General features: G+C 43.1%; 1 protein-coding gene across 6 annotated transcripts in view; it reads right to left on the bottom strand.

The window, feature by feature from the left end:
* Positions 1 to 8,743: 8,743 nt before the first annotated feature.
* Positions 8,744 to 22,408, bottom strand: part of BRD9 (bromodomain containing 9) — a 57,185-nt gene continuing 43,520 nt past the window's right edge. For 3 of the 6 annotated variants that reach the window (XM_074945149.1, XM_074945151.1, XM_074945153.1), the window contains exons 13-17: positions 18,365 to 18,403; positions 17,233 to 17,304; positions 13,157 to 13,259; positions 11,776 to 11,943; positions 8,745 to 9,522 (exon numbers count right to left, since the gene is read on the bottom strand). In XM_074945149.1, the coding sequence (XP_074801250.1) occupies positions 9,422 to 9,522; positions 11,776 to 11,943; positions 13,157 to 13,259; positions 17,233 to 17,304; positions 18,365 to 18,403 (483 nt within the window). In that variant the 3' untranslated portion in view covers positions 8,745 to 9,421. Of the gene's footprint in view, positions 9,523 to 11,775; positions 11,944 to 13,156; positions 13,260 to 17,232; positions 17,305 to 18,364; positions 18,404 to 22,408 lie in introns of all 6 variants that reach the window. The other 3 variants (XM_074945150.1, XM_074945152.1, XM_074945148.1) reach the window with 2 other exon arrangements.

The raw sequence follows: 22,408 nt of genomic DNA, 5'->3' as shown, positions 1-22,408 counted from the left end.
TCCTTCAATGGAGATGGAGGCAACACGGAAGCAGGTTTTGGGGACAAAGAAGATGTAGATAGTTCACAGCAAGCAAGCGGAGAAACCGGTTTTCCCGACAGCCAGGAACTGTTTCTCACCCTGGACCTGGAGCCAGTACCCCCCGAACCCACCCAAGGCTGCCTCCCGGACCCGCCAGGCGGAGAAGGGACCTCCGCTGAGTGTACCTTTTAAAATACTATACATGGTTTAAAAGCAAGCATGATTAATTTGCCCTGGCATTCGCGGCTCTCCTGGATGTACTCCCAAAGCCTTTGCAAAAGGTTTCTGGGGAGGGCAATCTTATTCCATCCACCATGGTAGGACACTTTACCACTCCAGGGCAGTAGCATGTACTCGGGAATCATTGTACAACAAAGCATTGCAGCGTATGTTCAGACAACATCCGTTCTTTATCTCTCTGTGTTATTCTCAGGAGAGTGATATCGTTCATGGTCACCTGGTTGAAATAGGATGCTTTTCTTAAGGGGACATTCAGAGGTGCCCGTTCCTGCTGGGCTGTTTGCCTGTGGCTGAACAGAAATGTTCCCCACTGTTAGCCACGGGGAGGGGGGAGGGGCTAGCCACGCGGTGGGGGGAGGCAAAATGCGACCTTGTAACGAAAGCACATGTGCTATGTATGTAATGTTAACAGCAAGGTTTACCGTGAAAGAGTGTACCCATTGTTCTATAAAATGTGTGTTTTTAAATACCATTGTCCCTTTTTTTTTTTCTCCACCAGCTGCATGTATTTCAAGGATCACAGGAGGTTCTCCTTCCCAGAGGCTAGTGAAGATTAGAAGGCAAAAAAAAAACGCACTCACAATGAAATGTTCTCTGAGCTCATGCTCACACTGACAGAGCACAGATGAATGCATGGAGGCAGACAATGTCAGAGTGCAGGAAAGCACAAAATGACCAGCAGGAGAGGTGGCGGGCTGAAAAGAGGGCTGAGGCGGAAAGGCGGCAGCGTGATGAGAGGAGGCAGGATTCAATGCTGAGGCTGCTGGAGGATCAAACTAATATGCTCCAGCGTATGGGTGAGCTGCAGGAAAGGCAGCTGGAGCACAGACCGCCACTACAGCCCTTGTGTAACCAACCGCCCTCCTTCCCAAGTTCCATAGCCTCCTCACCCAGATGCCCAAGAATGCAGTGGGGGGCCTCCGGCCACCCAGCCACTCCACCCCAGAGGATTGCCCAAGCAACAGAAGGCTGGCATTCAATAAGTTTTAAAGTTTTAAACTTTTGAAGTGCTGTGTGGCCTTGTCCTTCCCTCCTCCACCACCCCTCCTGGTGCTTCTCTCCTCCACCACCCCTCCTGGGCTACCTTGGTAGTTATCCCCTATTTGTGTGATGAATTAATAAAGAATGCATGAATGTGAAGCAACAATGACTTTATTGCTTCTGCAAGCGGTGTTCGAAGGGAGGAAGGGAGGGTGGTTAGCTTACAGGGAAGTAGAGTGAACCAAGGGGTGGGGGGGTTTCATCAAGCAGAAACAAACAGAACTGTCACACCGTAGCCTGGCCAGTCATGAAACTGGTTTTCAAAGCTTCTCTGATGCGCACCTCGCCCTCCTGTTCTCTTCTAACCGACCTGGTGTCTGGCTGTGCGTAACCAGCAGCCAGGCGATTTGCCTCAACCTCCCACCCCACCATAAATGTCTCCCCCTTACTCTCACAGATATTGTGGAGCGCACAGCAAGCAGTAACAATAGTAGGAATATTGGTTTTGCTGAGGTCTAACCGAGTCAGTAAACTGCGCCAGCGAGCTTTTAAACGTCCAAATGCACATTCTACCACCATTCTGCACTTGCTCAGCCTGTAGTTGAACAGCTCCTGACTACTGTCCAGTCTGCCTGTGTATGGCTTCATGAGCCATGGCATTAAGGGGTAGGCTGGGTCCCCAAGGATAACTATAGGCATTTCAACATCCCCAATGGTTATTTTCTGGTCTGGGAATAAAGTCCCTTCCTGCAGCTTTTGAAACAGACCAGAGTTCCTGAAGATGCGAGCGTCATGTACCTTTCCCGGCCATCCCACGTTGATGTTGGTGAAATGTCCCTTGTGATCCATCAGAGCTTGCAGCACTATTGAAAAGTACCCCTTGCGGTTTATGTACTCGCCGGCTTGGTGCTCCGGTGCCAAGATAGGGATATGGGTTCCCTCCATGGCCCCACTACAGTTAGGGAATCCCATTGCAGCAAAGCCATCCACTATGACCTGCGCATTTCCCAGGGTCACTACCCTTGATATCAGCAGATCTTTGATTGCATTGGCTACTTGCATCACAGCAGCCCCCACAGTAGATTTGCCCACTCCAAATTGATTCCCAACTGACCGGTAGCTGTCTGGCGTTGCAAGCTTCCACAGGGCTATCACCACTCGCTCCTCAACTGTGAGGGCTGCTCTCATCTTGGTATTATTGCACCTCAGGGCAGGGGAAAGCAAGTCACGAAGTTCCATGAAAGTGCCCTTACGCATGCGAAAGTTTCGCAGCCACTGGGAATCATCCCAGACCTGCAACACTGTGTGGTCCCACCAGTCTGTGCTTGTTTCCCGAGCCCAGAATCGGAGTTCCACTGCATGAAGCTGCCCCATTAGCACCATGATGCCCACATTGCCAGGGCCTGTGCTTTGAGAGAAGTCTGTGTCCATGTCCTCATAACTCTCATCACTGCGCTGACTTTCGCCTACTCGCCCGGTTTCGCTTTGCCAGGTTCTGGTGCTGCATATACTGCTGGATAATGCGCGTGATGTTTAATGTGCTCCTAATTGCCAAAGTGATCTGAGCGGGCTCCATGCTTGCAGTGGTATGGCGTCTGCACAGAAAAAAGGCGCGGAACGATTGTCTGCCGTTGCTATGACGGAGGGAGGGGCAACTGACAACATGGCTTACAGGGTTGGCTTACAGGGAATTAAAATCAACAAAGGGGGTGGCTTTGCGAGAAACTGAATGGCCCCCTCAAGGATAGAACTCAACACTGGGTTTAGCAGGCCGTTGATTTCACGGAGGGAGGAAGGAGAAAAAGAATACAAAAGAAATCTGGTCTATTTCTTGTGTTGAGCCACTTCATCTATCTTTCTACATCTTGCTGGCAGCAGACTGTGCAGTACGACCGCTAGCCATCGTCATCTCCTGGGTGCTCAGCAGAAGATGGTGCAGTATGACTGCTGGCCATCATCTTCTGCTGGCTGCTGATTAAAAGACAGTGCACTGCCGGTAGGACTGAATCACCATGAGACGAAACTTAAAAGGGAAATGACCTGGCTGAGTCACTCCCATGTTTGCCCAGGTGCCCCAACCTCATCGAGGTTGGTTAAAAGAGCACCCAGGACTACGTCGACAATGGCTACCAGTCATACTGCACTGTCTGCTGCCAAAAGGCAATAAACTGCTGCTGTGTAGCAATGCCGTACCGTGTCTGCCAGCACCCAGGAGACATACGGTGACGGTTAGCTGAGCGGGCTCCATGCTTGCGGTGATATGGCGTCTGCACAGGTAACTCAAGAAAAAAGGTGCAAAACGATTGTCTGCCCTTGCTTTCACGGAAGGAGGGAGGGAAGGGGGGCCTGACAATATGTACCCAGAACCACCCGCGACAATGTTTTAGCCCCATCAGGCACTGGGATTTCTACTCAGAATTCAAATGGGCGGCAGAGACTGCAGGAACTGTGGGATAGCTACCCACAGTGCAACGCTCCAGAAGTCGATGGTTGCCTCAGTAGTGTGGACACACTCCGCCGACTACATGCACTTAGAGCATTTGTGTGGGGACACACACAATCGACTGTATAAAAACGCTTTCTACAAAACCGACTTCTATAAATTTGACCTAATTTCATAGTGTAGACATACCCTCAGTCAGATTCCTGTGAAGTGAGGGAGTCAGGGAGTCAATCAACAGCCTGTTCCGCCACGCATAGTAGGCATATTGTGGGAGGCAAGCCTGCTTTCTGCAACCCTCCTGCCCCCCAACAACTCACTTCAGTGATTCCCAAAATCAAATCCACTTACTGGTGCCTCCTCTTCTGTTTGTGCTTGCCCAACATCGGACAGCTGTGACTGGCTAGGCTCCTCCAAGGCAGAAAAGAGCTCTTGGCTGCATGCATCTCTGACCTCTGAGTCATCTTCTGCCTCTGGTCCCCCTCCCCCTCCAAGATTTCCTCCTCCTGGCTTGCTTCACTCTCGACTGGCATGTGAACCAACGAAGTATCCAAAGGGACCTTCGCAGTGGAGGTGGGGTTGCCACCGAGTATCGCATCCAGCTCTTTGTAGAACCGGCAGCTCATGGTCGCAGCACCTGAGCGGCCGTTTACCTCCTGCGCCTTGTGGTAGGCGTTCCACAGCTCCTTCACTTTGACCCTGCACTGCAGTGTATCCTGGTCATGGCCTCTTTCTGTCATGCATCGTGAAATCTGTCCATAGGTATCATAATTCCTACAGCTGGAGCGCAGCTGTGAGTGAATAGCCTCCTCTCCCCAAATGCTGATGAGGTCCAGCACCTTGGCATTGCTCCAAGTGGGGAATAGCTTGGTGTGTGGAGCAGGCATGGCCACCTGGAAAGATGCGCTGAGACTACTGCAAGCATCACTGAGCAAACAGGAAGGGGACTTTCAAAATTCCAAAAGCAATTTACGGGGTGGGGATGACAGGATGACAGTTTGTCAAGTGAGGGCAGGGCAGTAGAGTTCAAACTGGTGACCAGAGAGGCGAGAGCAGGCATCGTGGGTCATCTCCCGGAGGCCAATCGCAGCGCTGTAACCAACCAGTGTACACTGGCACCGCAGCACTGTACCCCGGTGCAGAAAGCTGTATTTCTATTGTTGGGGTGGGTTTTTTTACAGCGCTGCAACTGTGCAGTTTCTGTGCACCAAGTGGCTTGGCAGGGTGTACACCTCAGGAGTTACAGCGCAGAAAGCTGCTTTACTGGGCAGAAACTTACCAGTGTAGACAGGGCCTATGAAGGCATCCTTTCTTTAAAGGGACTTAATCAGTTTAAAGTCAGCTGAAAATATTTACCTAAAATGACTGGAACTTTTTAAAAATAGGAAAAGATAAACTGAAAAAACAATAACTTTCTCTAATTTTTTTAGGCAAATGAAAAATGAGCAAGGTACTCTTATTCTGTGTGTCCACACATAACTGCTATTCCTGAATACTTCTAATTCCACATGTAGACATGTGTGAAAATTTAAGGTTCCAGGTTCAGACCCAGACAGAACCTTCTGGCAGGGCTGAATGTTATGGCACCTTTGTAGTTTCTTTTTTAAAAAAGTAACTTCATGCCTAAATTTACTAATTCCTTTCAACAAGAAACAAAGAGCAGGGCAGTTGGTTGCTTGTCCATGTGGGTATGTCTGAGATCTGGGAGTTTCAAGTCTTGGACAAGTATTTACACTGGTGGTAAAGATAAGAGTGTCTTTAAATACCGTGATACCTCCTCAGATTGTTTTGATACAAACTGCAACCCCAGTCAATTCAATCTGCCTTAGACAGCATCCAGAACAGGTATTACAAGTCATAGCTATGCATTTTGTGCACTTATTAGAAAGCTTAGGTTCTTTCCCTACTGGTAAGGCTGCTATTTTGTGGACTTTAAATTGTTCTGAGCTTTCAGAACAATGAACCTGACTAGATATGCATTGATATACACACACACAAAATAAAATGACATATATAGAAAAAGTAGCAAGGAGTTTCTCTCTTCTCATGGGATGGTAAATGATCACTTATCTCTAAGTGCAGATTTGTTTAAAAAACAAACCAACACCAACGTATAGAAACCAGGAATGAGAAAGAAATAGGAAGGAAGGAACACATAGTGAAAATGGACTTTCTATACAATAGAGTCCTCTTTTTTACTTGCTAACTGATTTCACCTAGTGCAGGAAAATTAAGATTCTCATTTATCAGTTTTTCTGTAGCCTGAAAGTTAATCTTTAATGAACTACATATTCACCAAGGCTAGAGTCCAAATCTTTAATGGTGGCAGAGATTATTACTTCTAGTGATGGAGGATTTTGGGAGAGGGGGGAACATAGAAGTGAATTTTAATGACTTGACCTCACAGCCTTAAAACCCCACAACATGAGTCCATAACGCCAGGTGTCCATGGCCATATTGTATGGCTTTATTTCATTCTAAAAGCCCCACATGGTTATTACTGGTCTGGTGCAACCAGGTTTATCACAGATGACGACATGACCACCACTAGTCAGTTCTTTTTGTATTATGTATAGACAGAGAAAGAGCCAGGGGTCCTCTCTCAGTAACTCAGATTAATTTCTTTGGTGGCTATTTTCCTCTCCCTTCCTCTCAGAGCCCTTCCCAGATCCATCCTCTTGTACTATCCCAGAGCACATGGACATTCGATTTCCACAGACTCATATGAGACCTCATGAATTTTTAAAGTGTGCACAAAACCTTTTGAGTTTTCACAAAAATAGACCTATTACATTAGATTAGTGGAAGGTGGGTGTGTAAGACAAAATTAAGCCACATTTGGGGTTTCTAGGTCTGAATAACAAGGGATATCTGTTATGAATATGATGTGTATCCATATGTGATTACTATAATGCTGTTTGCTACAAGGGTGCAGAGTTAACTCAGTCCAGGGTTGCTTTGCACATCTGTAGGAATGCAGACAATGCTTTAGATAACCCCAATTACTTATGTACTTAATACAGGGATCAATTGCTTTGAAAGTTTATCCCCACCACACTCTGACCAACAATCTGGCTGATAACTTGGGGCAGGGTGGAGAATCCAAGCAGGGAAACCTTAAAACAAAAAAATTTAGTAACTGTTAAACTCAGAGACAATCTGCAAAAAAGCAGACAGAACTCCAGTTCCATGAAGCAGCAGGGTACCTGGGACCTACCTAAACCTTGAGGGAAATGTCTAAACTTTCAATGAAGACAATAGACTTTTTGTTATTTTAACCCTTCTCTCCCTTGGATGTCTGTGTTCACACTGATAAACAGAACACTTTCTTTTGAAACTATTCAGTATCATTGTGTTTACCTCCTGTTTACAGTTCCTGAAGGGAAGCCTATAGCAGGGACCAAGCCCAGTTGGATGTACTGAGGAAAGAGTTGGTAAAGAGGGGTGCTGTAACTCAGGTCGTCTAAAAGTGGGGTGGAATGGAAGAATTCCATTCAGAAAAATGCAGGTGCTGGATGTGGCACTTGGAAGGGTGCCCACAGGGAGAGAGCATGAGGGGGTCAAAGATACAGTTTACCTTGGGATAATGACACTAGGCCAAGCTATTTTTTGAGATACAGTGTTAAAAAAAAAATGTTATTTTCAAAGTATGAAATACCTCTGATATTTCAAACTCCTCTCTTTACCACCAAACTGTCTCTAAAACTTTCCCCTTCTGAAGAGGAGCACAGAAGAATTCAAGTGGACTGGTTCAATGTTAAAAAAAAGTCAGGTAAGTCAAATGTAACTTTTAAACTAGTTACAACTAACTATGGAGATACTACAAAACAATGAGGAGTCCTTGTGGAACCTTAGAGACCAACACATTTATTTGGACATAAGCTTTTGTGGGCTAAAACCCACTTCATCAGATGCATGGAGTGAAAAATATAGTAAGCAGATATATATATGTATGTATCACAGAAAATGAAAAGATGGGAGTTGCCTTACCAAGTGCAGGAGTCAGTGCCAAGGAGGTCAATTAAATTAAGGTGGAAGTGGCCCATTCCCAACAGTTGACAAGAAGGTGTGAGTATCAGTGGAGGGAAAATTACTCTTTGTAGTGACCCATCCACTCCCAGTCTTTATTCAGGCCTAATTTAATGGTGTCCAGTTTTCAAATTAATTCCAGTTCTGCAGTTTCTCGTTGAAGTCTGATTTTAAGTTTTTTTGTTGAAGAATTGCCACTTTTAAATCGGTTATTGAGTGTCCAGGGAGATTGAAGTGCTCTCCCACTGGTTTCTGAATGTTACAATTCTTGATGTCTGATTTGTGTCCATTTATTCTTTTGCACAGAGACTGTCCGGTTTGGCCAATGTACGTGTCAGAGGGGCATTGCTGGCACATATCACATTGGTAGATGTGCAGGTGAACGAGCCCCTGATGGTGTGGCTGATGTGGTTAGGTCCCTTGAATAGATACGCAGACAGACTTGGCAACGGGGTGTGTTGCAAGGAGCGGTTCCTGGGCTAGTGTTTTTGTTGTGTAGTTGCTGGTGAGTATTTGCTAGTCCTCGCTTACAGACAGCCTCCCAACCTGAAGCAAATACTCACCAGCAATGTTACAGATTGTACGTTACAATTGATCTTGAACAAATGCAAGTTTAGTTACAAATATCCATAAAACATGAGACTCAAAAGTCAAGACCATACTTGCATAGTTCACCATTGGGAAATCCCAAGGACTTTGCTCCCTAATCCCAAATGTCTGCCAAGCTTCTTGACTGTTTTCAAAGTGTTCCCAGCTGGTATTGTGTGCAACTAAGCTTTGCAATATGTTCATGTAAGATCATGTGCCCTTTATAGCAATAAGGTAATACAGACCAGCAACTTAGGATACGTTAGGTTTAGCAAGAACAAGGAAGCAACTTACATTTTGGCAATAGCAAGACATCGGCAAACTTCAAAAAAGTTGATTTTTTTTGTATGACTTTTATTAAGTTAATATTTACAAAATATTGTAAATGCATAACATTCATTTAGTTTACACATATCAATGTTAAAAAACCCTGTCATGTCAGTGTTGAATTACAAAAACTTAATTACATAAAAGCATACCCTTTTGTCCAGTATACTTTCATTCAAGTAAATATACATATTACCTCAAAAAAACCCCCAAAAACTAGGTATTTGGTCCCCTTACTGTTCATGGATAAAAGGGACCACAATACATTTATCTCCATTTAGTTGCAGGGCACAACTCCTGTAGTGAGCGGTTTGATCTGACAGCTACAGAGCCTTTTATGTTTCCAAATTAAGTGTTTTTGGAGTGTTAAGAAACAATATTTTAAGAGACAGAGAAACAGCCCCTCTCTACAGAACAGGATGGAAGGGGAGCAGGAACATGAAAATGATCACAATTCAGGAATTGTGTCATTGCTGAAAAATAAAGATTCCTCCTCGAGGATGTTCTATATATTAAGAACTGCACACATTCTACTTATCTAATGTGGTTCTATACGCACCATTTAAGTTTTTTCCTATTGAGATTCTTACTGACCACTATATTTTAAAAAAAATGAAGGCAGTATTTAATGTGGTGTTGACAACATGATACACTAAAAATTTTACAAACGTGCATGGTATTATACAGCTATCCTCATAGAAAAGAGGATAAAATCGAGGTTTCTGCCATTTGACAAAAACTTTATAAAAATGTTACACACTTAAAACAAAAAAAAAAAATTTAATATTGTACACATTAATTACTGGTGGCATTTGCAGGTTCAGGAGATTGAAGAAATTCATAGGGGTCATGTACCATGTCTTGCTGTTCTCCTACACTCAGATGAGAAGGACTTCCTGTAGTAGAAGGAAAAAACCCAAACATTTAATAAGAGAAAAATCTAGCAGGTGGGCCTTAAAGACATAAAACAGCACTGGTATTTAATATGTTCTTTCCACCCTTGCTCCATGTCCTAGGGCAGGGGTAGGCAAACTTTTTGGCCCGAGGGCCACATCTGGGTGGGGAAATTGTATGCAGGGCCATGAATGTAGGGCTGGGGCAGAGGGTTGGGATATGGGAGAGAGTGCGGGGTGTGGGAGGGAGTGTGGTGTGCAGGAAGGGGCTCAGGGCAAGGGGTTAGGGCTCAGGGCATGGGGTGCAGCAGGGGGCTGAGGGCAGGGGGCTCAAGGCAAGGGTTCAGGGTGTAGGAGGGGTTTGAAGTGCGGGCTCCAGCCTGGCACCGCTTACCTCAAGTGGCTCCGGGGTGGCAGTGGCACGCAGTGGGGCTAAGGCAGGCTCCCTGCCTGCTCTGGCCCCACACTGCTCCGAGAAGTGGCCAGCATGTCCAGCAGCAGCTCCTGGGGGTGGGGTGGGGCGGGGCAGTCGGCCCCGGTGCGCGCTGCCTTTGCCTGCGGGTACCACCCCCAAAGCTCCCACTGGCCGGGAATAGGGAACCGCTGCCAATGGGAGCTTCGGGGGGGGGTGGGGTGGGGGGAGAGAGAATGCCTGCAGGCAAGGGCAGTGCATGGAGCCCTCTGCTCCCAGTCACCCAGGGGCCACAGGGACATGGTGCTGGCCGCTTCCAGGAGCGGCGCGGGGCTGGCAATCCCACAGGCCGGACTGAAAGCCCTGACGGGCCAGATCCAGCCCGTAGTTTGCCCTCCCCTGTCCTAGGGTAATATTTTCAAAAGTACCTAAGTCCTATTTTTAAAAGTGATTCAGTCTCTTAAAAGAATAAGTCACATCAAAAGTCAATGGGACTACAGTCTCCTTAACTTGTGAAATCAGAACTTAGGTGTTTTAGAAAAATATGCCTCTGTTCTATTACTCTAAATTGCTAAAATGATGTAATAAAATTATCCATGGAAGGTTCCTTATCCTCTTTTAAATAAAACTGCAGAAATGTATTAAAATGCTGTATCAGCATATGGCTCTCTGTCTTACCCCCTTGACCTTTAAAACTAACAATGGGGAGGTTATTACAGGGACCCAGCAGAAGTGAATTTCCTATGGACTAATGCTTAACTCAATGGAGGGACATGTAGCTGAAGGGAATGCTTGTCTGGTTTATGCTTATTTTGTTGCTAGCAGAGGCAATAAGAAATGACGTTTTGAGTGTTTGATAAAACATCACAAAAAGGAAGAAAATTAAAAATTAATATGCTGATGATTTGCAGTGGAAATGATGGTGGTAACGTGCAATATATTTAAGATTATTCTTGCTTAACTGAGGAAGTAAACAACATCAGCTCTGCTTCTTTAGCACTTGATGTAACCAAGTTATTTAAATAGTTAGTGCCTCGTCAAGTCTGATTTTTATTTTGTTTTTATTCAAGGGATTTTGCAAACTAGTGTGTGTTTAATTAGGTTTGATTATTTCACTTCCCATTACATACAATCAGATTCTGTTTTACGTACAAAACATTTTGGTTTGTCTGAGGGTGATTTGATTAATGTATCTCATTCATTAATAATAATTCCCCTTCCATTTCAATTCTAAAATGTCCATTTCTTATATGCATTTAATTGAAAACCACATATATAAATATTTTAATACTATGCACGCTATCATAAAAAGTTAAGTTTCTGTGTATGAGTCAAAATCCTGCGTTTGTGAACAACACAGGTCTAGACAATAAAAAAAGTTTTATTTGGATTCAGGTAGTATATTTTCTTAATTGTAATCTTATAAAACACTTTGCTTCAGCACAGTCCATTAGGTATGTAAAGAATCTATGTCATACCATTTTTAAAGACATAAAATTCAGGGGCGTGCTGTGAACGTTATTCAAACATCAGTTTGATCTATAGGTCATTCCACTCATGCTTAATCTGAAACTTGAGTAAGCAGAATTAATAAACTATTTTTAACCCTCAAGAATCCATAGGTTAATAAGAAGTATTTTAATATTCAGATACATATATAGACATTTTAGGATTAAACACAGTTATTGCAGTCTGCACACTGTGTGTTATCCAAGTCATATTTAAATAGCAATTTACATAATTAGAACACACATTTCCTGTAAGGGAGTCTCTTTTGTCCTAAAATTAGGAAATTTAAAATTAGAATGGTGATGTTGCAACTGTTGAAGTACAGTTAATGTTACCTAGGTGATGCTGATCTCTTTCAGAGGTGTTGGAGAGGGAGCTGAGGTTGGATGAAGGCCTGGATCCCACTCTGTCAGTTTGAGCCTCATGAAGGTCCTGCAATAGTTTAGTTGTCTCATCCAAATGTAAATGATTATCATCATGATCAAGCTCCTTCTTCACTTTCCCTAGGAACACCAAATACCCAAAATGAACAACAGGTACAGATTAAGCATATTCCCAAATGAACGGTCAGAAAAAGGTTAATTTTTAAGAAAAGAACCATTTCCCAGTTAAACTCATTTTTACAATAAAGCTAAAGAAAGTCACACTCTGAACCTGTTGAAAGAATAAGGCAATGAGTGTTCTATTTTTATCTGAGGGTTTCAAAGAGATTCCTGTTACACATTAAATAGGAGAAAATGAACTCACTCACTTCTCGTAAAACTGTGGACTGATACATTAGACTGACAACTTCCCCTATAAATGAGAAATGTGACACCAAAATCTCTGTACAGTTGGTAGATACTCTAGGACTACTGCACTTGACAGCAAGATAAACATCCAGAGGCCTTGAGACAAAAAAATTTTTCACTAGTTTAAGTTATGCAAAAAATACAGTTGTGTTAGAATAGGAGTGTATGTTGTTAAACTACTAGAAAAACGTTTAAATCTGTGGAGCAGTTATGATCAGAACTTGTCATTGCTTTCCCAAAGGCTATATCTTCTATAGAAAAAAACAGCAAAAGTCTGTAGGAAAGCATTCAGTCTACTTTTCTGGCCTTCTGCAGCCTTGATCCCACTTTTAATTATGAAACACAGGTAATCTTCTCATATTTAATTAACAGAACCTTAAAATTATAAACAGGACTTGTTTCAGTGACAATGATATGTTGGAAGAGATTCTACAGTCATTCTTTCAAAATATTTCATTTGTGGTCAACAGTAATGTACCTTGTTCATTTTTATATTTCTGTGGCATTTACTAAAGAATGGCTGTGAGCCATGCTTACAAGGAACTACATCCCTACACCCTGTGCAATTTTCCTACAAGAGAGACTGAATTATTTTTTATGCTACGTGGAAGTCTTTTAGATTCATCCTTGAACTCGAATCAGCATGAATATGTAATAACCAAAACCTTCTAACTTGTTAAGTATATATATTTTGTTTGATAAAGTGCAATAAAAAAAAAGCTGGGCCAGTGTGGGGTGAAGAAATGTCCAAACAAAAGGAAGATCAAGGCTGGATGAATCTCCTGTGCTGGACTAAGACCTCGTCTATGTAGACCACATTTTTAAAACTTTTCAAACACTTCAGCAAACCATGGTGTTACCCCAGCTAAATGGTTAGCTAAAACACCACAGAACGCTTAAATGACAATGGTATTAGATCACTTACCCAGTGAACTTAACATGGAAATATCAAGAGACACATCTGAATATGGTTTCACAGACAAAAAATCCAAAACAGAAGTGTTACTGTCTCCAATTGATTCTCCAACCTGATTAAAAATACAGTAAAGAGGAGAAAAAGGCTCAAATGAACTGTAGACGATATCATGACTAATTATCACAAGTGTGATTCTTCAAAGTGACTGCTTGCATGGATCCTCACTCTAGAAGTGTGCACTAATGTATGAGCGTAGCGCTTTCTGGACTGTCAGTCCGGTCTGGCCACACACCCTTTGTGTTGCCATGACTCCTTCACCTGAGGATATCCCCAGGGTGCAGCCTCAACCACCACCTTGTCCCTTCCATTACAAAATAATGGGGGAAGAAGGGCAGGGAACGTGGTTTCCAGGCAACCAATCATCCCAGACAACTGAAGTTACTATTGACGGTGACAGTTTTTTCTTCATTAAGCATCGTATACATGGATCCCCAACTTTAAGTGATTAACATGCAGCCCTAAAACCCAATAAAGGTTGATTTGAGAAGTCTCAATTGAAGAATTATCGCAGGCCTGCTCTCTCAAATTCAACATCTTATCTAGAAGCTAAGGGCTAGGCTACACTTTTGAGTTACAGCGCAATAAAGGAGCCCCAGGCGCACTAGCTCACTACCCGTCCACACTGGCAAGGCTCGTAGAGCGCCCTGACTCTGCGGCTACAGTGCTGCTGGTACTCCACCTCGGTGAGTGGAGTAACGTTTGCTGTGCCCCCGCTGGAGTGCCGCTGTGAACGAGGTGTTGCATTATTGCGCTCTGATTGACCTCTGGAAACGTCCCATAAGTCAAGTGGCCACTCTTGTCATTGTTTTGAACTCACTGTAGGAATGCGGATATGCCCTTTCAAAGCTCAGTTTCTGACAGCTGGCTGCTTATCTGCTCTGGGACAAAGGAACCATTACTGAGGAATGCTGCTTGCTTAGAGAGAGAGAGAGAGAGCGCGAGCGTGAGCGAGAGCGCGAGGGGAGGGGGATCTGCTGCTGTCTGAACTTACAAGACAGCCATGCTGACATGTTCTCAGCCCCCCCAAAACCCACTCACTCTCCCTCCACATACACACGCACACTCCCCATCACACTCCACCCCACCCTCCGCATTTGAAAAGCACGTTGCAGCCACTTGCATGCTGGGATAGCTATCACAATGCACTGCTCTTTGTGGCCTTGCAAGAGCGGCTAATGTGGCCACGCCAGTGTGCTTCCAACGGAGAGCGTAAACACTCGGCAGCGTTTTCCCTGCTGCAGTCTCCGAAGGCTGGTTTAGCTCCCAGCGCTCTACAACTGTAAGTGTAGCCATGCCCTAAGTTCAGGTACTAATGCTGTGTGAAGGCACAAACAGAATTCTTTGAGGTAGCAGTTTTGTATCTCACAATGACAAATGTTTCTGACACACAGTTGAGGCCATTTTAGGCTATGTCTACACTAGAAACTTCAAAGCACTGCCGCGAGAGCACTCCTGCAGCAGCCCTTTGAAGTGTGAGTGTGGTCACACATGAGTGCGGTCACATGTGAGCACTGGGAGAGAGCTCTCCCAGTGCTCCTGGTAATCCACCTCCGTGAGGGGAATAGCTCCCAGCGCTTGGAGCCTGTCCACACTAGCGCTTTAAAGTACTCAAACTTGCTGCGCTCAGGAGGCTGATTTTTCACACCCCTGAGCCAGCAAGGTACAGTGCTATGAAATGTAAGTGTAGACAAGCCCTTAGACTCAACAATATTGGAATCCCTGCTAGTTCATAGCAAGAGAGAATACATATAGTCTAAATCCACTTAAGCAACCTTTGAGTGGAAACTGACTGCCACCTTGTATTATCCCTGTGTGCTATGAACAACCTAAGAGTCCTACAGAATGGCTTAGTCCAGTTGAAATAGTAATTAAAAGCTATTTTTTAATATTCACAGAAGGCAGATCAGACTCCCTTGGTAACAAATGAATTCTAGTAAAAAATACAAGTGGGCAGATGGACTGACAGAGAAACCACTTTTGCTAAGAACTTGGGCTTCTAAGCACATCGTCACCTTATCTTTATGGCATTGTATACAGTGGATCAGCCATGAGTGTTCCTTCTGCATCCTCAGAAGGGAGATGAAAGGAAAAGGAGTGGAGCCCCAATGAACATTTATATCAGGAAAGCTCTGAGAGTGCACATTTCACCTACTCTGGGAATCATGGCATACAGCATTTCAAGACAGCCATTTCAACATTAATTTTGCAAATCTAATTAACAGGCAAGACTTGTATGAATTATATCGAGTGATCACAAGTGCAAACCTGTACATAGAATACATTCTAAAATTGATTACAGAAACTATTACCCTCAAATGAAATCCTTAGCCATGTCCTTCAGTGCTGACTGCCAAGGAATACAGCAATATTATTTGCTGTCACCATGGGTATGTCTACACTGCAACTGCGAACATGCTTCCCAGCATGTGCAGACAGACATGTGCTAGCTCTGCTTGAGCTAGCACGCTTGAAGTGAGCTGTAGCTCACGAAAGCTCATGCTCAAATAAACTGGTTAGTCTCTAAGGTGCCACAAGTACTCCTTTTCTTTTTTCTTTTTAAAAATAGCTGTGTGGCTGTTGGCATAACAGGCAGCAGCTTGAACTAGCCACCCGAGTACGTACCCAGGGGGTTGGGCTGCTGCTGCAGCCACACTGCTATTTTTTAAGCACGCTAGCTCAAACAGAACTAGCGTGTGTCTGGTCACGAGTGTTGGTCTGCAAACGTTGATTTTTTTAAAAAGGAAAATACACTTAGGCATGTGTTTGGAAAACACAAAGAATTACATGGATCCATTAGAAACTAAGGAACACATTACTGCAATTCCTGTTCCATTGATCCTTTTGACTGTTCTAAGTTTTCAAAAGCTAAAACAATTCAGTTCCCACTTTACTACAGCCCATGCACAACCCATACTGTCAGAACAGGTTAAGTACAGTGTTGCAAAGCTTGATTCTAATGCTGCTCTCTGGGAAGAGCTTTCACTGACTTCAGGCCAACGGGAGTACTGAGCCCAAAGCAGCTTCAGCATCTGGACCTCACAGAAGGTATGGGAATTATATATAGAAAGAGTCAAGTCCACATCTGAGTCTCCCATGTATAGTGCAATCAATCAAAAACTGCCAAAACATATTACAGGGTTTTGTGCAAATTTTTGGAGATCATAGAATCATAGAATATCAGGGTTGGAAGGGACCTCAGGAGGTCATCTAGTCCAACCCCCTGCTCAAAGCAGGACCAATCCCCAATTTTTGCCCCAGATCCCTAAATGGCCCCCTCAAGGATTAAACTCACAACCCTACATTTAGCAGGCCAATGCTCAAACCACTGAGCTATCCCTCCCCCGCCATCCTAGATAACCTCCTATGTAATTTAGAAAACCTACAATGCAAATTAATATATTAAAAGTTCAGCACACTTTTCAGCTGATGATCATGTATCAAATTCAAGATTTGGAGTTTATGTTCATATTGCATTTATCTGGTAAAGACTATGTTCTCTAATCTACCAAGCATATTCAATATTTCCACAAGATATTTAAAAAAAAAATATCATGATCCACAGTGTGAAAACTAAAATATCTACATGTTTTCATTGCTATAATGGGATGGAAACTCCATCATCATCCATCAGTGGCTGACCACCAAGATTTAAGTGCACAGACCAACAATCTTTATGAATGTAGTATTTGTGCTTATGGAATGTAAATTACATAACCATGATGTAAGTTTGGATGTTATTTATTGCATTCTTCTTATAGTAATTTCAGATGCCATAAATCTGAATTATAAAGTAAAGGCAGAATTGTAAGATATGACTGAAGTGAAACCAATCAAAATTCTCCCCCATTGAAGGGGTTTGGATTTTCTTATTTGCAAATACCTAGAATGTAATATAAATAATATATTTAAATCCCCTAAACACACAAACACACACACACACACACACACGGCATGGAGTAGAGAGAGTACTTAGCCCCACTCTCTTCTGCCCATATAAAATTTATAAAAGGGAAATGTAATCTTACCATAATCTGTTTGGAGGAATCTGGGCAGGTATTGCGCAATCTATGTTCTTCCTTTATGAGAACTGGCAGAACCTAAATCATCAAATCACAGTCAAGATGTTAACACTTTACAATTTAGCATTCTACTTCTTAAGCAGTCCATCAACTAGTCAATAACTTCACAGGGGTCAGGACTTGTGCCCCCACATAACATTCTAGCATTTTGTGATTTCGTTGGTAGGCACAATTTTTTAAAATCGTCAGGCTTCAACATTGCTCTAATAAGCGCGTACACACACGGCAAATGTAAGCCACTTTAGCAACAGCAGCAGCGTATAATAGCCCCTCCTCACAAAACACACTTTCCCTTTCTAGCTTGCTGTATATGGTTTGTTCAGCTTTATATTTATCAAAGAATGAATTTTGGGAGACAGGGGAATATTCCATTAAGTACTTTTCTAAATTACAGGTTGGAAATAACTGTTCTAAGGCCCCTACTATATAGTCTTCCAATAAATGTTTTTTAGCTGATTTCCCTGTAAGCTGCACAGCAGCCAATTTTTAGCACTGCTCAGGTGCTCGGGGGACCTGCCACATCCAGGGGAGGGGCGCCCCTCCCCTGGCCCCAAATCAGCCTTGGACCTGCTGTGGCCAGTGAGAGGGGGGGCGGGGGGGGCCAGCCCGAACCCAGCCCCGGCCCGGACCTGCCACAGCACCCCTCCCCTGGCCTGCCGCATCCCGGGGAGGGGCCCTATCTTCCCGCCATAGCCCTGGAGCCCCCTCCTGCACCCCAAACTCCTCATCCCCAGCCCCACCCCAAAGCCTGCACCCTGAGCCGAAGCCCTCACCCCCTGCACTCCAACCCTCTGCCACAGACCTAAGCTCCTCATCCCCAGCCCCACCCCAGAGCCTGCATCCCCACCAGAGACCTCACACCCCTGCACCCCAATCCTCTGCCCTAGCCCTGAGCCCCCTCCCACACTCGAAACCCCTCGGCCACACCCCCACCCCATAAATTTTGTTATGTGCATCAATATGAAGGAAATGTGTGTCACATCACCTCCATTTTGGTCCACATAAAATTCATTCTGCACATGTGTGGGGAAAAATTAGAGGGAACACTGGTTTTCACCTGTATCTCAGTATAACTTACTTTAACATCATCTGGTGGTTTCACTGGAATGTTTCTCCTCTGCAAACAAAGTTAAAAATTACATTCAGCACAGGCAGAGATTTTAGTGTACAATATTAGGTATGTCTAAACCCTTCAAAGAAAATGCGGATTAAGTAGTTTTAACGAGTATTTTTCACACACCTGCCGTAGCAGCTGGGTGCTTTACAATTTGTTAGTTTAATTATGATTGAATTCTTTTTATACCATTTCTCCTCCTCATATACAACTTCCATATGTATTTACATTTTATCCAATAATAAATCAGTCTGACTTTTGTAGTGTTAAACTGGAAAGAACTTCCTTCTTTTGTAATGCACAATAGCTACAACAGACTATTATATTAACATTTTTAAAGATATTAGTAGTATTAAAGCCGAATCCACTTGCACCAACATAGCTGAACTGTGTTTATAATGTAAACTGACCATTAAGAATAAGGGTTTAGCAATTCCAATTTGCAACAAGATTTCAACTTGATGTACAAGTTAATAGCTCAAAAGGACTTTTAAAGGCTTATATTGAACAGTTTCTTTTTATATGTAGAGAAAACATTTCTGGTCGGCTTTGCTTTAAAAAAATTGTTTCAGAAGCTAATTTTAAAAAATATTTGTATTTCCTCCCTCCTGGAGATCACGATCTATACATATACTAACTTTTCATAAGAGCTTTCTAGAATAGACAACACAAAGATATACAAAAAGATTCCTATGTCATACATTGGCAGACAGCCCCAGAAAAAAAGTTCTGTTTACCATTGTAATTATGGTTCTTTGAGAGGATTACCCACATGGATCCACAGTCTTGGGAAACGCACCCACAACGTGCAACCTGGGAAGCTTCGAACAAATAGTGCCCAGTATTGCCACTTGCCTCAATCCCCTCCCAGTTGGGTTCCAAGACAATGAATGGCAACGTGGCTCTAACCACCCTTCAATCACGTACAGTAATTCAGAAATCTTTAACTTGGGATTCAGAAGTAGGAAAGTTGGGCATGGAGTGTGGATCCATATGGTCAAGTCAGCTGAGAGAACAACAGATCCTATGATGTCTAACTGCTTTTCTTGTTCAAGAATTGTCTAAATAAATCCCCACTCTTGCAGGTTCTTATTATCTGTTGTACACATCTGCAGTGGTGTAGGCATCAAAACTGGGCGTTGTTTGTTTTTGCTTGTTCGTTAAAAAAACCCACACGCGCTATTACTCCTGAGGGAATTCTGTGCCACTACGCAATACAGAATTTGCACAGAATTAATGCTGTAGAGCTATTAGCCATCACTAGGGGCCACTGGACCCAGCAGAGCCCGGCTCTCCAGCTTGCAAATACAGGACACTGTCAGGGAGAAGTGGGAACAGGTGCTGGAGGGTTCCGGGCAACTGCGGTTTCTAGCATGTCCTGAAGGAAGGAGGCGGCGTGTAGGAAACTGCGTACAAGCCCAGGATCCAACATCTGGCTGTTTCTCTCTCTGTATCCCTGGGCTCGGGGGATGGGTGTCTGAGACTGGAGGGGCTCCAAGATGTGTTCAAGCTGGCACGTATGATACACCCAGACTGTAGGAGCAGGATTTTATAATTGCACTATAAGAATTAATGTATGATTTGATTTCATCCTGCTAGCCACCCTTTTTGAATAGCAGAAAGGAATGACCCTCTGGGACTATGAGATTCTGTTTTCCCATATGCATTACAAATTGGGCCCTCTTTAGTTTTTTGTTTTAAGGTTTAGTTAGTAAGAGACAGGATTCTGTACTGTGTCTATGTTAATGTAGATTAGAGGAACACTGAAGGCCTGGATCTCAATATAAATTGTCTTGGTTATAAAACTTAGCAAGGTTTTGCCTTTTTGCTCGATATAAAATACTACTGTTTGTATTCTCAAAGTGTCTGTAAAAGACTGTTTGGTCTCTGTAAAAGACTGGGTGAATGAGGAATGCATGCATCAGGAAAAGATAAGGTGTGAAGGCCATTGTTAACCAGAAGGTCAAGAAAGGAGGAGCGAAGACACTTATCGAGATTGGTTGACGCCAAAGAACCATCAATGCGCATCCATGACTGAGGAAGGGCAGATTGATGACCCTGAGGTGGAAGCTGGCACCCCTAAAGACAACTGATTAAACTGAAACCAGGAAAGGATGACCCTCTCAGAGGTGTTTTTGGAATGTTAATGACAAAAGATACACCACTTAAGGAGTAACCGGTCACAAACTAATACAGCAAAATCCATAGACTTCAATAGAGGAAAAAAAAAAACTATAAGAACAGGGTGCTTGGCCATGGGACTTTGGGTTCGTCTTGCCACACTCCAGGAGCATCGGATAGCGACCAGAGCCCTGCTCCCCTCTGCGACCAATCTGGCTGGCCACTAGATTGATCCAGACTCTGGACTGGTAACTATAAACATCACCTGGCAGGACTCTGGCTGTCTGTGTGTGACTGAAAAACATATGCTAACTGTTGTATTCTCAATAAATGTGGTGTGCTGCCTTCTTCCCTATAAAGATCCCGTGTGCTTCTTATAAGTATAACAAGACTGAGGCCCCAACAAAAGCATAACAGAGAAACAAGAGCTGGCTGTCATAGGGGTTTCTTTCACTCTACTCCTGGGGGAAACTTTTTTGTTGTCTGTATTGTTAAAGACATACTTGCTGACAGGCATTTTGAAATTGATCATCAAAATAACTGAAACCCGGGTGGATAAAAATCAATTTTTTTAAAATAAAAAAGTAGTATTTTTTTATTTAAATCAGATTTTTTTGATAAAATACTTTTTGAGGAAAAACCCATCTAAAGGTCGTTTTAATTAAGATACACTATAGCTCAAAGATATCCCATCATTGAATAGGGATTATAAATTCTAATTCTATAGTATGAGACAATATATTAAAGTAATGTTAAAGAAGTGTTTTGTAAATGAGTCCCAATAGGATTAGCAACCCAATCTTATGGGGTTCCAGGGGCTTCTGTATAAATTATTTAGGTTAATCTTTCTATCTACCCAATGGGACTCAGTGCTCAATCTAGAAGATACCATCAGAGATGCTTAGGTTTTGCAGTTTTCAAACTGTGGATTCTATGGATCTGTGTCTCCAGAGAGAACATGCTTGATAACAGCAAAAATGTTTTAAAATAAAATAAAATATATGGAGGTGAGAAACAACAGACCTCAACCGTATTGTCACTCTGCAAATTTGGGTACACAGAGTCAATCCCTTACCTCTCTCTAAAAGTCCAAAGTTTCAAAAAGTTCAATGAATAGAAGATTGTTGGGAGTGGAATAGATCTGGACAAGGAGAAGAAGTCTGGAGATAAATGTGAGAAGGGAGGGACAGGCAGTAGAAACAAAAGTGAAACTGTTTCAGCAGCATATTCCAGAAGTCTTGAGGTCTTTCTGAGTGTAGCCTTCATTGATTTGAGATCTACCATACCATTCTCTCACTAGAAGGAAAAACCTATAATGGCAGCAGGCCGTAAGAGACCCAGTTTGGGAATATTTTAAGGAAGTTCCTCTACCTGTGGGTAAGAGAGGCATGCGTGCAAAATGCAAGGCCTGGTTGCCCAAATGAAACAACACCATGAGAAATGTTCCTTCTTAGGAGGAAGCTGCGTTGAAGATGATGAAAAGAACATGTCTGAACATGCAGGATCTTCAGGTTGGTAAACTTTTTAATAACATACTTCTTTCTTAAGCACGGCCTGTCTTCCTTCTGGACTATTCTTGAATTCTCATGTTTGAGCAAAAAATATAGTTGTTACTCTATAGTACTATCATTTTAGATGCAGTTGTGATAAAAAATAAATAGCTGAAATAGGCAGGTCTTTCTTTTACAATTTCACCTTTGAAGTAGTACTGAGTGTCAGTGAATGCAATGAGTAATACTAAATGAGCAGTATTATGGTAATAATAATTAAATAACTGCATTGACTTATTTTGTTTCGGAGAATCCATCCTCAACATACAGGATTCTGAAAACTCTCCACCTTCAAGAGCACCATCATTTTCAGTAGTTTCAGAGTTATCTGTCAATG

This window comes from Natator depressus, chromosome 2 (assembly GCF_965152275.1).
Source record: "Natator depressus isolate rNatDep1 chromosome 2, rNatDep2.hap1, whole genome shotgun sequence".
In the NCBI taxonomy this organism is placed as follows: domain Eukaryota; kingdom Metazoa; phylum Chordata; order Testudines; family Cheloniidae; genus Natator; species Natator depressus.
This window is presented reverse-complemented; position numbering and strand designations above follow the sequence as displayed.